This window comes from Salvelinus alpinus, chromosome 2 (assembly GCF_045679555.1).
Source record: "Salvelinus alpinus chromosome 2, SLU_Salpinus.1, whole genome shotgun sequence".
In the NCBI taxonomy this organism is placed as follows: domain Eukaryota; kingdom Metazoa; phylum Chordata; class Actinopteri; order Salmoniformes; family Salmonidae; genus Salvelinus; species Salvelinus alpinus.
This window is the reverse complement of record NC_092087.1, coordinates 37586566-37601694: the sequence shown is the minus strand read 5'-3', so window position 1 is coordinate 37601694 and position 15129 is coordinate 37586566. Positions and strand designations below refer to the sequence as shown.

Here is a 15129-nt window from a genome sequence, read left to right as displayed (position 1 = left end):
TTGTCAACCATCAGACTATTCTCAATTTGTTATCTGGTATTTGCGTATATCCTACTAATGCTGTATATGTGTGGAATATTTTTTTATTTAGAATGACCCACAAAATAACAGACGTCATCAGTAGCCTGCACTTGAATAGCGAATGGAGGTTACGTTTTAAATATGCCAGGTATGCTACACCATTCGTAAAGCAGATTAATGTGCATCATTTTAAGAATTTAGCAATAAATATAGCTGCACGAGAAAGCTGGGATCCTCTTTTAAATAGTGTCCAGTCAAAACTCACACGATTGCGCAATAACTGGGCTTATAAGAACACGTTTCTCTAGGCTCTGTAGGCTATGGGCTCTGAGCTCTCCAAAACGTATAGGCCTATGGGCTCTCTAAAACATATAGGCCTATGGGCTATGGGCTCTCTAAAACATATAGACCTATGGGCTCTGGGCTCTCCAAAAACGTATAGGCCTATGGGCATTTCAACAGCAAATGGAGGACGCTTTTCCGGTGGTTAATTTTCATGCCAGCCAGGTAGGCTGCTCCAGTTGTAAAGCAAAGCAATGTGCTTAATTTTAGGAATGTTGTGAAATAAATATTTTATGCCTATAGAAATATGATTGGATCCTCCTCTTTTTAATAGAGGCCATCAAAACTCTGTTTTCTCACGCAATTGCATAGCCTATAGAAATGTTGTACAACATGGGCTTATAGGAACACATTTCTTTCCATGCATCAACCAGCTATAAGGAGCTGGCTCTCACTGAGCAACAAGTGATCATATTCCTCTCAAACTGTGAAAGGCAGGGCTCTCATGAAGTGTTTGATTTGATTTTCGATTTAATTTGCATTGATGTCAGAGTGATTAGAGGGACAATAGAGTGCAGAGTATTGGCCTCACAGGAGGTTGGTGGCACCTTAATCGGGTAGGACAGGCTCCTGGTAATGGCTGGAGCGTCAAAAGTGGAATGGTACCAAATATAGCAAACGTATGCTTTCCATGTGTTTGACGCCATTTTATTTGCACCGTTCCGGCCATTATTCTGAGCCATCCTTCCCTCAGCAGCCTGCTGCTGATTGGTAGGCTACTCATGACTATCAGCAGCATTAGAGCGCAGGTTCCGTGGCATGACCCAACGGTCACGTGGAATTTGACTTGGAATTTGACTCGTGACTGCCGGTGTGGCGGTAATATGGTCACGGTAACAATCCTAGATATAATATTTTTTTAGGATATAGAACATCTAATTTCTCTGTATACAGTATAGTCATGTAGCCTTGTCATAGCCATACACATCAATCTTCTTAACTCACCATCAAACTTGGTCTTGAGAATATACTCCCTGTAGAACCTCCTGCCGTTGCCTGGCTTCAGAGCGTCACAGACCTTGGTGGTGGAGTTGGGGCACAGTGTCTGCCTCATGTTGTGCAGGGCGTGAGCCATGGCATAGACAGCATTCACCACAAACATGATCTTCGACTCCGGCTCAAACAGGCCATCGCGCAGAGAGTGCTTCCCACAGCCCAGGTCATGGAGGCTACACTGGAAACGATTCTCCCAGAACTCCCTGAACCAGGGGTTACGTGTGTTGTTGTAGGGGTTCAGGCCTGTGAAGTACTCAGCAAACTGAAGGATGGGGTAGGAGGCCAGCTCAATGGTGAAGGCCCCATCTGCCACAGCCTCGCTGCCTCTCACCACGCTATCCTGTCTCCCCCAGCCGTCACTGGCCACCCAGATGAAGGACACGTTCATGCGGTTGGCGGCTACCAGCAGTTCCCGGGCGTCTTCACTGCGCGTGAAGAGGATGACCACCTTGGCGTTGGACTTCTGCTGTAGCGAGCGGATCACCTGGTCGTAGCTGTAGCGGTTCATCGAGCGGCTCACCTTAGCTGAGGTGGCGATGCAGATCTGGCTGGCGCGGGCTTCCTGCTGGAAGGCATCGATACCTGTCTCACCGTAGTCGCCCTCCGATGCCACGGTGGACACGTAGGTCCAATTGAAGTAGCGCAGGATCTCTGCCATGGCCTTGGCCTGATAGAAGTCAGGGGGCACCGTGCGGGCAAAGTAGTCGTAGCGGCTCTTGTCACTGAGCTTGGCGCTGGTGGAGGCGTAGCTGATCTGAGGAATCTGGAAAAGACGAAGGAGGTTGGCCACCTGGAGAGGGAGAGAGGTACCATGAGACCATGATCAAGATTTCAACAATACTGTAGGTATTTACTGTACCTAAACTTTACACCGGGGTTCCCCAACTAGCAGCCCACAGGCCAAATTTGGCTCATGGGTGGTTTTAGTTGGCCCCCAAGTTCTTGGAGAAAAACAAATAAAATCTTACATTTTGTATTTGTTGGACATAAAAGACTGTTAAAACACCACTAAATCAGCGTTCCGGCCCCATGACCATCCTCTCAAGACAAAATCACCCCCTGCTAAATCTAGTTGATGATGCCTGATTTACACCCTCATAATAGTACTGGTAAAGTTTAGTACTATAACTGTTATACATGTATTACAATTCACTGCATTAATGGGAGTTCTGATATTTTATTGAATCAAAACAGATATTGCGTGTGGGTCATTTCTTTATAAATCATCATTTCACAAGTTGATGAAATGAGCCATATCAGATACAGAATACTGTAGTCTCACTAGCATTTTGGCCAACCGGGACAATCAGTCTCACTCCAATCTGTAGCCTCTCATCTCCCTCTGAGTCCCAGCAGTGTATTTCACAAATCTCCTTTCTGCTGATTGTGTGACAACATCCTGTGGTTGCCACGGGCTCCAGGGATGCCCACATAGCCTACTACCCAGATATGTCATATCTGATCTACCACACTGTCAACAACATCCACCAATAAAGCCATGCAATATCAGATGATTCATTGGCTTGATATGGAAACACACAATATGAACTACATTTAGATATAGATTCTTTATAGATTCCATTTCACTATAAAGAAATACACAGAAAAAGACAGACACAGAGAGACAGACAGAAGGGGAGTCTGGTCTGATTACGCCAAAGAATGCCACGCCACATGTATTCTCTTTTAATTCAGGGTCTCACTCTCATAGCATAACATCTTGAATTCCAGCAAACCTTTCCTTTAAATAAATGTGATAGCACATCATGAATTATGTAGGCATTCAATACTTTGTTTGACATTTCATTTGTGCAATTTTAACATACAAGTCAAGAATAAGAAAATAGATGCGTAGGTGTTCTGAAATTATGTTGAAATAGTATGCACGGCCATAAATAGAAGATCAGGGTTATTTGACCAAGACCTCTATGAGATATCTAATTAATTCTGTATATAATAATAATTAATGATTATTAAACATTTTTGCTAGTTGAAAATGCAGCGTAAATGAAGCCAAACATTGGGAGATGTCAAGGGAAATCTGTTGTGATGTGCCTGAATGAGTCTTAATCACAGGAATCTTTATTACGTTTTCTGTTTTGCAGACGCTCTTATCCAGAGTGACTTACAGGAACAATTAGGGTTAAGTGCCTTGCTCAAGGGCACATCGGCATATTTTCCCCCTAGTCGGATCTGGGATTCAACCCAGCAACCTTTCGACTACTGCTCCAACGCTCTTAACCGCTAGGGTACCTGCCACCCTTATTATTCTCTGAGATCAGAGGGATGAATACCAGATGTGATTTCCTAACTGAGATATTTATTAAAATGAATGCATTAATATTATACGATAGCAAAATCAGAAGTAGCTGGAATTGAACCCAAGACCTCAATCGTCCAGATACAAACAAGTCATCCATCTAGACTCTAAACCTCAGAATGTCATATATGGTGATTTGTATTGCCACGGTATGCGTCACAGGAATTATTGCTACACTATTGCAGTAATATGTAACTAAATTATCTTGTTCTTTAAACAAGAGAAGGTGGCAGTCAAATCATATTCAAAATAGTTCTTACGTTTTATGCATGTTGCCATAGAAACTGTTTAAAACATATGAGTAGTTGTCTGTTTAATATTTGAAAAGTGTGTTTCCCTGGAGGCTTCCTGCCTGGCCGACTAGAGATTCCCTGACTGGGAGCTCTAGTTATTATTGCCATGAAACATTCTCCAAAAACCTCTCCTTCCCTAACCCACCTCGACAGGCTTTTTAAACACATGTTCAGACAGCTAGCAGCAACCATTTTTTTCTCCTAGGAGAATTCGAGCACCAACTTAAGTGCCAACTGACACAAGATTCAGAAAGTACAAAATCTAAGTCTAACTTTAATCTAAAAATAGAACTTCCTAGATTAGCACTACCAACAACCTTTACCCACTGGGCACAGAAGTCAATTCAATGTCTATTACAAGTTGGTTCAATGTAATTTCATTGAAATGACGTGGAAACAATGTTGATTCAACGTGTGTGTATCTAGTGGGTAGTTTGCTCAACTGTAATGCAACAATGATTTTAATTGGGATGCATGCAGTCCTGAAGTCATTGACAAGCACTGGCGTGTATTCATGGATGCCAAGGGAAGCCAGGCTTCCCCAAAAAATTGACAGAGAAAAAAAGAAAAAGACATAAAATAATGTATCTTTCGCTTCTCACCTGAGAAAGCATCCGAGCGCGCGAACCAGCGCCCCTCTGTATGTGTAGGCCATCTATCTGATGTTGTCAGGTCCAAAAGAGTATGACATTGTTGCCGCCCGTAGCATTTTCTTTTTTTACATTTATTTAACTAGGCAAGTCATTTAAGAGCAAATTCTTATTTACAATGACGGTCTACCCCGGCAAAACCCAGACGACGTTGGGCCAATTGTGCGCCGCCCTATGGGACTCCCAATCACGGCCGGATGTGATACAGCCTGATTTGAACCAGGGACTGTAGTGACACCTCTTGCACTGAGATGCAGCGCCTTAGATCGCTGCGCCATGCATTGAATGCAAGGGAAGGGAGAATTTGGCCTCCCTTGATAATTAAAAAATAATAATAATAGCCAATCACCGTTGAGCTACACTGATTGAGCTCAACTGTGAATGGTGCTGGCGTACCAAAAGAAAGTCAAGGGAAGCCAGTTTGGATTTGGCTTCACTCCAATCACATCGCATCGAGAGCATACGTCATTGACAGAAACTCGTTCTGCATCTCATTGTGTTGTTGTCCTCTGGTGGCTAACTAGCTAAAATTGACCCATTCCTAAATTAGCCATGGATGGAGATAGGGATTTGGACTTTTACTAAATTCTTTGTAATGGCCAATGATTAAAACGGCAATTATGATCCATCCATAAATTCATACATTATGCCCCTGGCCTGAGAGGATGGAAGTTCAATATGTAGCTAGATGTAGAAGGCAAATGTTCCCTAGCTAACCATGCCCTTGAAAGGAAATTAGGTTAGTGAGCAAGCATTTTAGCCAGGTAGCCTAGGACAACAAAAAATACAAGTGTGTACTGTATGACAGAGTGATGAAAGGTGAAAGAGAGGAGGATTCTCGTTTCTCTACAAGTAGGGTGAGTCAAAATGTTTTTTCTACTTACTTCTACACACACACACACACACACACACACACACACACACACACACACACACACACACACACACACACACACACACACACACACACACACACACACACACACACACACACACACACACACACACACACACACACAGAGAGAGAAATCAGAACCATGAACAGCCACATCATATTTACAGTTGAAGTCGGAAGTTTACATACACCTTAGCCAAATACATTTAACTCAGTTTTTCACAATTCCTGACATTTAATCCTAGTAAAAATGCCCTGTCTTAGGTCAGTTAGGATCACCACTTTATTTAAGAATGTGAAATGTCAGAATAATAGTAGAGAGAATGATTTATTTCAGCTTTTATTTCTTTCATCACATCCCCAGTGGGTCAGAAGTTTACATACACTCAATTAGTATTTGGTAGCATTGCCTTTAAATTGTTTAACTTGGGTCAAACGTTTCAGGTAGCCTTCCACAAGCTTCCCACAATATGTTGGGTGAATTTTGGCCCATTCCTCCTGACAGAGCTAGTGTAACTGAGTCAGGTTTTTAGGCCTCCTTGCTCGCACATGCTTTTTCAGTTCTGCCCACAAATTTTCTATAGGATTGAGGTCAGGGCTTTGTGATGGTCACTTCAATACCTTGACTTTGTTGTTCTTAAGCCATTTTGCCAAAACTTTGGAAATATGCTTGGCCTCATTGTCCATTTGGAAGACCCATTTGCGACCAAGCTTTAACTTCCTGACTGATGTCTTGATATGTTGCTTCAATATATCCACATAATTTTTCTTCCTCGTGATGCCATTAATTTTGTGAAGTGCACGAGTTCCTCCTGCAGCAAAGCACCCCCACAACATGATGCTGCCACCCCTGTGCTTCACGATTGGGATGGTGTTCTTTGGCTTGCAAGCCTCCCCCTTTTCCTCCAAACATAACGATGGTCATTATGGCCAAACAGTTCTATTTATGTTTCATCAGACCAGAGGATATTTCTCCAAAAAGTACGTACTTTGTCCCCATGTGCAGTTGCAAACCGTAGACTGGGTTTCTTTTACGGTGGTTTTGGAGCAGTGGCTTTTCCTTGCTGAGTGGCCTTTCAGGTTATGTTGATATAGGACTCGTTGTACTTTTGTACCTGTTTCCTCCAGCATCTTCACAAGGTCCTTTGCTGATGTTCTGGGATTGACTTGCACTTTTCGCACCGAAGTCGTTCATCTCTAGGAAACAGAGCGCGTCTCCTTCCTGAGCGGTATGACTGCTGCGTGGCCCCATGGTGTTTATACTTGCGTAGCATTGTTTGTACAGATGAACGTGGTACCTTCAGGCATTTGGAAATTGCTCCCAAGGATGAACCAGACTTGTGGAGGTCTTCAACTTTTTTTCTGGGTTCTTGGCCGATTTCTTTTGATTTTCCCATGATCTCAAGCAAAGATGCACTGAGTTTGAAGGTAGGCCTTGAAATACATCCACAAGTACACCTCCAATTGACTCAAATGATGTCAATTAGCCAATCAGAAGATTCTAAAGCCATGACATCATTTTCTGGAATTTTCCAAGCTGTTTAAAGGCACAGTCAACTTAGTGTATGTAAGCTTCTGACCCACTGGAATTGTGATACAGTGAATTATAAGTGAAATAATCTGTCTGTAAAAAAAAATTGGAAAAATGACTTGTGTCATGCATAAAGTAGATGTCCTAACCGACTTGACAAAACTATAGTTTGTTTACAAGAAATTTGTGGAGTGGTTGAAAAACAAGTTTTAATGACGCCAACCTAAGTGTATGTAAACTTCCGACCTCAACTGTAGCTTATGTTGATTGTACAATTCTTTTTGATATCTTTTAGTTGTCGCTGTATTAGACTAAGCATAGGTGACTTGATTATGATGAAATGTTGAAGTTAAAATGGTGCTGGAATAGTGGAGGCAGCTCCCGTTTTCTTTGCGACTTCGGTAACTCTCCGTGTTTCTAAATTAATAGTTGTTTAGTGGTTCGAAAATGTCAGAAAAGTTAACTTGCTTGTCCATGCTGAAGGTCATGTAACTGTTTGTTACATGCAATATGCTTTGTGGACTTCACCGGACAGAGGTTGCTCTCCGGTTTTGTGATAAAACAAAGGTGTTGTTGAATTTATGCTGCCACTGTGTCTTCTTTTTGTCTCGGACTTAGACCTGTATATCACGGTCGCAAGGCTTATAAACTAACAGGTTATAAAGCAAACAACGCAATTATCACATACTGTAAGGTGCAATATGGCATTTTTTTCTGGCTTGGCTTCCCCAATGATTTTACCCACACACCGCTACTGTCGACAAGTCTTATAAATTAGCACTCAGACTAAATTGACAGATTTCACTTTTTCAAAAACACTAGAATTATAAGAGTGAGGAGATAGAAAGAAATAATATTGGGTCAGAAAAATTTAACTGCTGGATGGCGCAAACTATTTCATTTGTTGAGTCAGCTGTCAGTGTTGATGAATTGATGCAGAGCCATAGCTGATTGTGACAGGCAGCTTGATGGTATACTATTGACATAGGACTTGTGTAGCAGACCCATTAAGTGTCACCTAAGTATGTCCACACATCAACATGTACGAGTTGACACATCACTGAGCTTCTATGACTTGTAATGGAAAAGCCTGAGTTCAGCATCAAAAGATAAAGGGACACACATTTATACAATAGTCTTCTCTGCAACTAAACACACATTTATACAATAGTCTTCTCTGCAACTAAACACACATTTATACAATAGTCTTCTCTGCAACTAAACACACATTTATACAATAGTCTTCTCTGCAACTAAACACACATGTATACAATAGTCTTCTCTGCAACTAAACACACATGTATACAATAGTCTTCTCTGCAACTAAACACACATTTATACAATAGTCTTCTCTGCAACTAAACATACATTTCTCAACATTAGTAGATAACTCCCAATCAATATTTCGTTTCTCCTCCATCAAGAATCTTAATTGTAATTCCCCATGCCCCAGGATGTATCTTATGCTTCTTTTTATTAATCCATACACAGTCCCAGAGGAGATCAAGCGTAACCCAGAGGCCATGTCACGGATATAGTGGTGTTGTGGGCAATGATTAAAACCATGTATCTGACTTACTTGTCATTGTCAGGCTTCCTCACCACTCAAATTATGTGAATGCTCTCAGGCCCAGTGATACCTATAACAAATTGTTGCCAGTGCCTTGGGGAATGACATGATCCACCCATCCCTCACAATTCAAGCAATTAGATTTATTTGCTCAAAGGCAACTCTTAACTTTTGGTCAAATTACTGATCTGTCAGTCTGGTAGACAGAAATCAAATATACTTCAAGCAGAATACTCCTATGTATTGAGAAACAAAAATCTTTCACACTGTTTATCTTTCTTGAATCACTATTATTGATTAACTTCTAGTTCCATATTCACTTTGTACTGCAGCCTAGCTGACTTAAACATATTAGACATGCAGCTCATACTATTCCCGACACGCGGAGACTCCTCCTTCTTGAGAGAGCTCTGTATTTAATTAAGACAATTAGGGAGCAGGCAAGGAGAGGATTTGTACAGGAAGAGTCTGCTATAGAGCAGATTACTTGGAGCAAGGTTCTTTCTGGAGCACACAGCCTGAGTGTGGAAAGAGAGATTTCAGACAGAGACATGACCGTAGCAAACAGCGTTCTGACAGGTTTTTCAGCTCTCATGTAAAAAGAAAGAAACCCAGCACAGTGGAAGAACAGAGTGCCGAAAGACAAAAGCACAGCCGAGCACCATGTCCACGACTCAGTATCAAAACACAGTAACCTGACACAGAAACAGAGTAAAAGTACAGGAGTTGAAATAGTGCTAAAGCTAATAGAGACTAGAGTGGTGCAGCACTCATTATTGCATTAATAATAGAAGGCTCCAGGGTGGTGAAATGTTATGTCGTAATAGTGGTATAGCAGTAGTGTATTGATTATGTTGGTGCAGAAGATATTCATCTATGGCAAGTTTGGACTTTAGTAGCTAAATGACTTCAATGTTTTCTCCCCATGCAGAGAAAACAATTATTGAATTTACACTTGGTGGGTTTCGGAAATAGAAAACCTGAGGTTTCTGTGCAATTTCCCCAGTGCAATATTAGAGGGAGGAGTAAGATTTCCTAAAGAGGTGCTCAGGTTTTTTTGGTGAAAATTTACTGTGAGAATGATTATACAGTATGATCAAAATGTATTGATGATACCGTGTGAAGTATCTGATTTTATTTTGTGCTTTCAAGCAAACATCTCTATTTCATTTGATCAATTCCATTGATTAATGGTTTATGGAAATCATTTTAAAACTGGTTTCTACAAGTTAATGAGCGAGAAGGGTCAACAGCAGCAGCCAGTGCAGCCACCATTTCTGTATGGACCTCGCTTTGTGCACGGGGGCATTGTCATGCTGAAACAGAAAAGGGCCTCCCCAAACTGTTGCCACAAAGTTGGAAGCACAGAATCGTCTAGAATGTCGGTGTATGCTGTAGAGTTAAGATTTCTCTTCACTGGAACTAAGGGGCCTAGCCCAAACCATGAAAAACATCCCCAGACCATTATTCCTCCTCCACCAAACGTTATAGTTTGCACTATGCATTCGGGCATGTAGCGTTCTCCTGACATCCGCCAAACCCAGATTTGTCCATCAGACTGACAGATGGTGAAGCGTGATTCATCACTCCAGAGAATGGGTTTCCACTGCTCCTCCTACACCACCCCAACCCCGGCTGCTCGGCCATGGAAACTAATTTCATGAAGCTCCCAAAGAACAGTTATTGTGCTGACGTTGCTTCCAAAGGCAGTTTGGAACTCGGTAGTGAGTGTTGCAACCGATGACAGGCGATTTTTACGCGCTTCAGCAGTCGGGGGTCCCGTTCTGTGAGCTTGTGTGGCCTACCACTTCGCAGCTGAGCCATTGTTGATCCTAGACATTTCCACTTGACAATAAAAGCAATTACAGTTGACTGGGGCAGCTCTAGCAGAGTAGAAATTTGACGAACTGACTTGTTGGAAAGGTAGCATCCACGTTGAAAGTCACTGAGCTCTTCAGTAAGGCCATTCTACTGTCAATGTTTGTCTATGGAGATTGCATGGCTGTGCGCTCGATTTTATACACCTGTCAGCAATGGATGTGACTGAAATAGCCGAATCCACTCATTTGAAGGTGTCCACATACTTTTATATCTATAGTGTAGCGAGAGGAAGAAGGGAGAGAGAGAGGAAGAAGAGAGAGGGAGGGGGGAGAGAGTGAGGCCAGAGAAAGAGAAAGAGACGAGAAATAGAGAGAAGAGGAGAGGTAGAGGCTGTCCTAATTCAGGCCACAGCAGCACAGCCTCATGGAAATGCCCATCTGCTCTTCCAATAAGGCTGTCTCAGTGTGCTTCTGCAGCAATAACACAGTATTCCCACCGTGCCAGTCCTGCGCCATGCTCACTATCACACATGCACAGCTGCACACTCATACACTATCAAACATATATGTGCCCTCAGGGGCGTCATGCACCCCAAAAATCTGAGGGGACACAAAGTATGTGAGGAAGGCTGGATGGTAGTCCGAATGGGGACTAGGCCCCCTGTCCATAAATAGGAGAATTGTGCATTTTTCAAACACCTGAAACAGCTTTTCTCTGCAATCTAGAGCCATCCTCATTATGTCTAATTCTATGTAAAAATATATATTTTGTCCTCTGACAAATCAACTGTAAATTTCGGTGTTCCTCAAGGCTCCGTCTTAGGACCACTATTGTTTTCACTGTATATTTTACCTCTTGGTGATGTCATTCGGAAACATACTGGTAACTTTCACTGCTATGCGGATGACACACAGCTGTACATTTCGATGAAACATTGTGTTTCATCGAAAATGAAACACAAAATTGCCCTGAGCTCCTATGTCAGCCACACTAGAAGTTGTGAATGGCTGGCGCTCCTTCGGGACATGTGCATCATAACTAGACATTTACCAACATCCATCGTCATTGTAATTAACTTATTTGGGCTGCAGGGGCAGTATTGAGTAGCTTGGATAAAAGGTGCCCATTTCAAACGGCCTCGTACTCAATTCTTGCTCGTACAATATGCATATTATTATTACTATTGGATAGAAAACACTCTCAAGTTTCTAAAACCGTTTGAATTATATCTGTGAGTAAAACAGAACTCATTTTGCAGCAAACTTCCTGTCAGAAAGTGAAAAATCTTAAATCGAGGCTCTGTTCCAGGGCCTGCCTATAAATGTGCTTGATATCTATTAGTATACATGCACTTCATACGCCTTCCACTAGATGTCAATAGGCTGTGAGAGGTGAAATGGGGTTTCTAGGTATTTCTATGGTCAAAAGAGACAGCTTGGAAAGACATGACCCCAGAATTCCTTTGTTCAGGAAGCGCATAAAGGTCACCAGTATTGGCTTCTGAAAAGCATTCGTTATAGACGTCTTATATCTCCGGCTTTGATTTTATTTGATAAATGTGATAATATCATCGTAAAGTATGTTTTTCCAATATAGTTTTATTAGATTATTGAATTTTTTTCGGGAGTTTAGGCGTGTTGCGTTCTTTGCGTTTGGTGACGAAGGAGAGCTTAGCACCACTTGGCTAGTTTTGCTTGCTCATTCGAGAGGGAAAAATGCCATTCTAAAACCAAACAACGATTGTTCTGGATAAAGGACCCCTTGTACAACATTCTGATGGAATATCATCAAAAGTAGGACACATTTATGATGTTATTTCATATATCTGTCGAACATGTTTACTTTTAGTTTGCGCCCAGATTTTGGCCGCTCTCTCGCAATAACGTAAGCTGCATGTCGTAATGAAGTTATTTTTAGAATTCTAACACGGCGATTGCATTAAGAACTAGTGTATCTATCATTTCCTATACAACATGTATTTTTTAGTAAAGTTTATGAATAGTTATTTGGTCAGAATAGGTGAGTGTCAGAAATATATCCGGACATTCTGGGAAAAAATATGCTAAGTTTTCACAATGTATAACCACGGATTTCAGCGCTAAATATGCACATTTTCGAACAAAACATAAGTGTATTGTATAACCTGATGTTATAGGACTGTCATCTGATGAAGTTTGTCCAGGTTAGTGAAAAATTATATATCTTTTGCTGTTTTCTTGCGATCGCTAACTTTTGCTGCTGATAAATGGGTTGTGTTTTTGGCTATTGTGGTAAGCTAATATAATGCTATATTGTGTTTTCGCTGTAAAACACTTAAAGAATCGGAAATATTGGCTGGATTCACAAGATGTTTGTCTTTCATTTGCTGTACACCATGTATTTTTCATAAATGTTTTATGATGAGTATTTAGGTATTTCAATTTGGTCTCTGTAATTGTTCTAGCTGCTTCGGTGCTATTTCCGATTGTAGCTGCAATGTAAAACTATGATTTATACCTCAAATATGCAAATTTTTCGAACAAAACATAGATTTATTGTATAACATGTTATAAGACTGTCATCTGATGAAGTTGTTTCTTGGTTAGTTTGGTTGGTTCTTGGTTAGTTTGGTTGGTTTTGTGCATGCTACCTGTGCTGTGAAAAATGTCTGTGCTTTTTTTGTATTTGGTGGTGAGCTAACATAAATATACGTGGTGTTTTCGCTGTAAAACATTTAAAAAAATCGGAGATGTTGGCTGGATTCACAAGATGTTTATCTTTCATTTGCTGTATTGGACTTGTTAATGTGTGAAAGTTAAATATTTCTAAAAAATATATTTTGAATTTCGCACCCTGCACTTGGACGGGCTGTTGTCATAAGGGTACCGACACCGGCCTGCAGCCATAACAAGTTAATTGAACACACTATGGTGAGAGAAGAGGCAATACAAGTACCAGTCCATCTCAATGTCTCCTCTATGGCATCTAAGATTGTCATCTAAGCTTACCAACTCCCCTAGATAATTCCTTGCCCCCACTACCTTAGACTAAAAAAGAAGAGTCTTTTTAACACTTTCACACCCTGATCTGCTCATCATTTACGCTATTCCTTTTTTGAACTATATTTTTATGGAATGGTCTGCCTATCCATGTGAGAGACGTAGACTCGGTCTCGACCTTTAAGTTTTTATTGAAGACTTATCTCTTCAGTAGGTCCTATGATTGAGTGTAGTCTGCCCCAGTAGTGTGAAGGTGAATGGAAAGGCACTGGAGAAATGAACCGCCCTTGCTGTCTGCCTGGCCGGTTCCCCTCTCTCCACTGGGAGTCTCTGCCTCAAACCCTATTACAGGGGCTGAGTCACTGGCTTACTGGTGCTCTTCCATGCCGTCCCAAGGATGGGTGCGTCACTTGAGTGGGTTGAGTCACTAACATGATCTTCCTGTCCGGGTTGGCGCCCTCCCTTGGGTTGTGCCGTGGGGGAGATCTTCATGGGCTATACTCGGCCTTGTCTCAGGATGGTAAGTTGGTGTTTGAAGATATCCCTCTAGTGGTGTGGGGGCTGTGCTTTGGCAAGTGGGTGGGGTTATATCCTGCCTGTTTGGCCCTGTCTGGGGGTATCGTCAGACGGGGCCACAGTGTCTCCCGACCCTCCTGTCTCAGCCTCCAGTATTTATGCTGCAATAGTTTGTGTCGGGGGGCTAGGGTCAGTCTGTTATATCTGAAGTATTTCTCCTGCCTTATCTGGTGTCCTGTGTGAATTTAAGTATGCTCTCTCTAATTCTCTCTCTCTCTTTCTTTCTTTCTTTCTCTCTCTCGGAGGAGGACCTGAGCCCTAGGACCATGCCTCAGGACTACCTGGCTTGATGACTCCTTGCTCTCCTCAGTCCACCTGGTCGTGCTGCTGCTCCAGTTTCAACTGTTCTGCCTGTGGCTATGGAACCCTGACTTGTTCACCAGGTGTGCTACCTGTCCCAAACCTGCTCTCTAGAGACAGTAGGAGCAGTAGAGATACTCTGAATGATCGGCTATGAAAAGCCAACTGACATTTACAGGTCAACAGGTGCACCATCTACAACCACTGTGATTATTATTATTATTTGACCCTGCTGGTCATCTATAAACATTTGAACATCTTGGCCATGTTCTGTTATAATCTACACCCGGCACAGCCAGAAGAGGATGTAGTAGTAACATAAGGCAACTGGATGCTAATGGTAGAAGAGACATATAGTCTGACAATTCCAATAAGACACATACTAGAGAAATATGCCTAAGACAATTGGACACATTAATGAAAGGGGGAGACACATGGTCTGCTGACCTGACACACTAATGATAAAAAGGACCCATAGTCAGCTCCTTCTAAAAAGAAGGCGTATAGTACAGAATCTGCTGATTCCAATAAAGGCAAACTGAACAAAGAGTACATTGACACATTATGCTGACACACTAAAGATAGAGGGATCCATAGTCAGCTGCTTCTAAACAGAGGTTTATAAGACAGAATCTGCTGATTCCAATAAAGGCAAACAAAACAAAGAGTACATTGACACATTATGCTGACACACTAGGATGGAGGGTCCGGCCACCATTGTAGTCTAGCTGAGAGCAGATGTGGGCGTTATTGGGCGTGAACAAGCGGGAAGCTTGAACTAGAGGATAGTGGTGGCGAATGACTTGAGAAGGGAGACTTCATTTGCATAAGGGATG

General features: G+C 41.9%; 1 protein-coding gene across 2 annotated transcripts in view; it reads right to left on the bottom strand.

Annotated features, from left to right (window-relative positions):
* LOC139542817 (metabotropic glutamate receptor 2-like) overlaps positions 1-15129 on the bottom strand; it is a 78331-nt gene that overhangs the window by 19815 nt on the left and 43387 nt on the right. For both annotated transcript variants that reach the window (XM_071348678.1, XM_071348687.1), the window contains exon 3: positions 1309-2149. In XM_071348678.1, coding sequence (XP_071204779.1) covers positions 1309-2149 — 841 coding nt within the window. The remainder of the gene's footprint in view (positions 1-1308; positions 2150-15129) is intronic.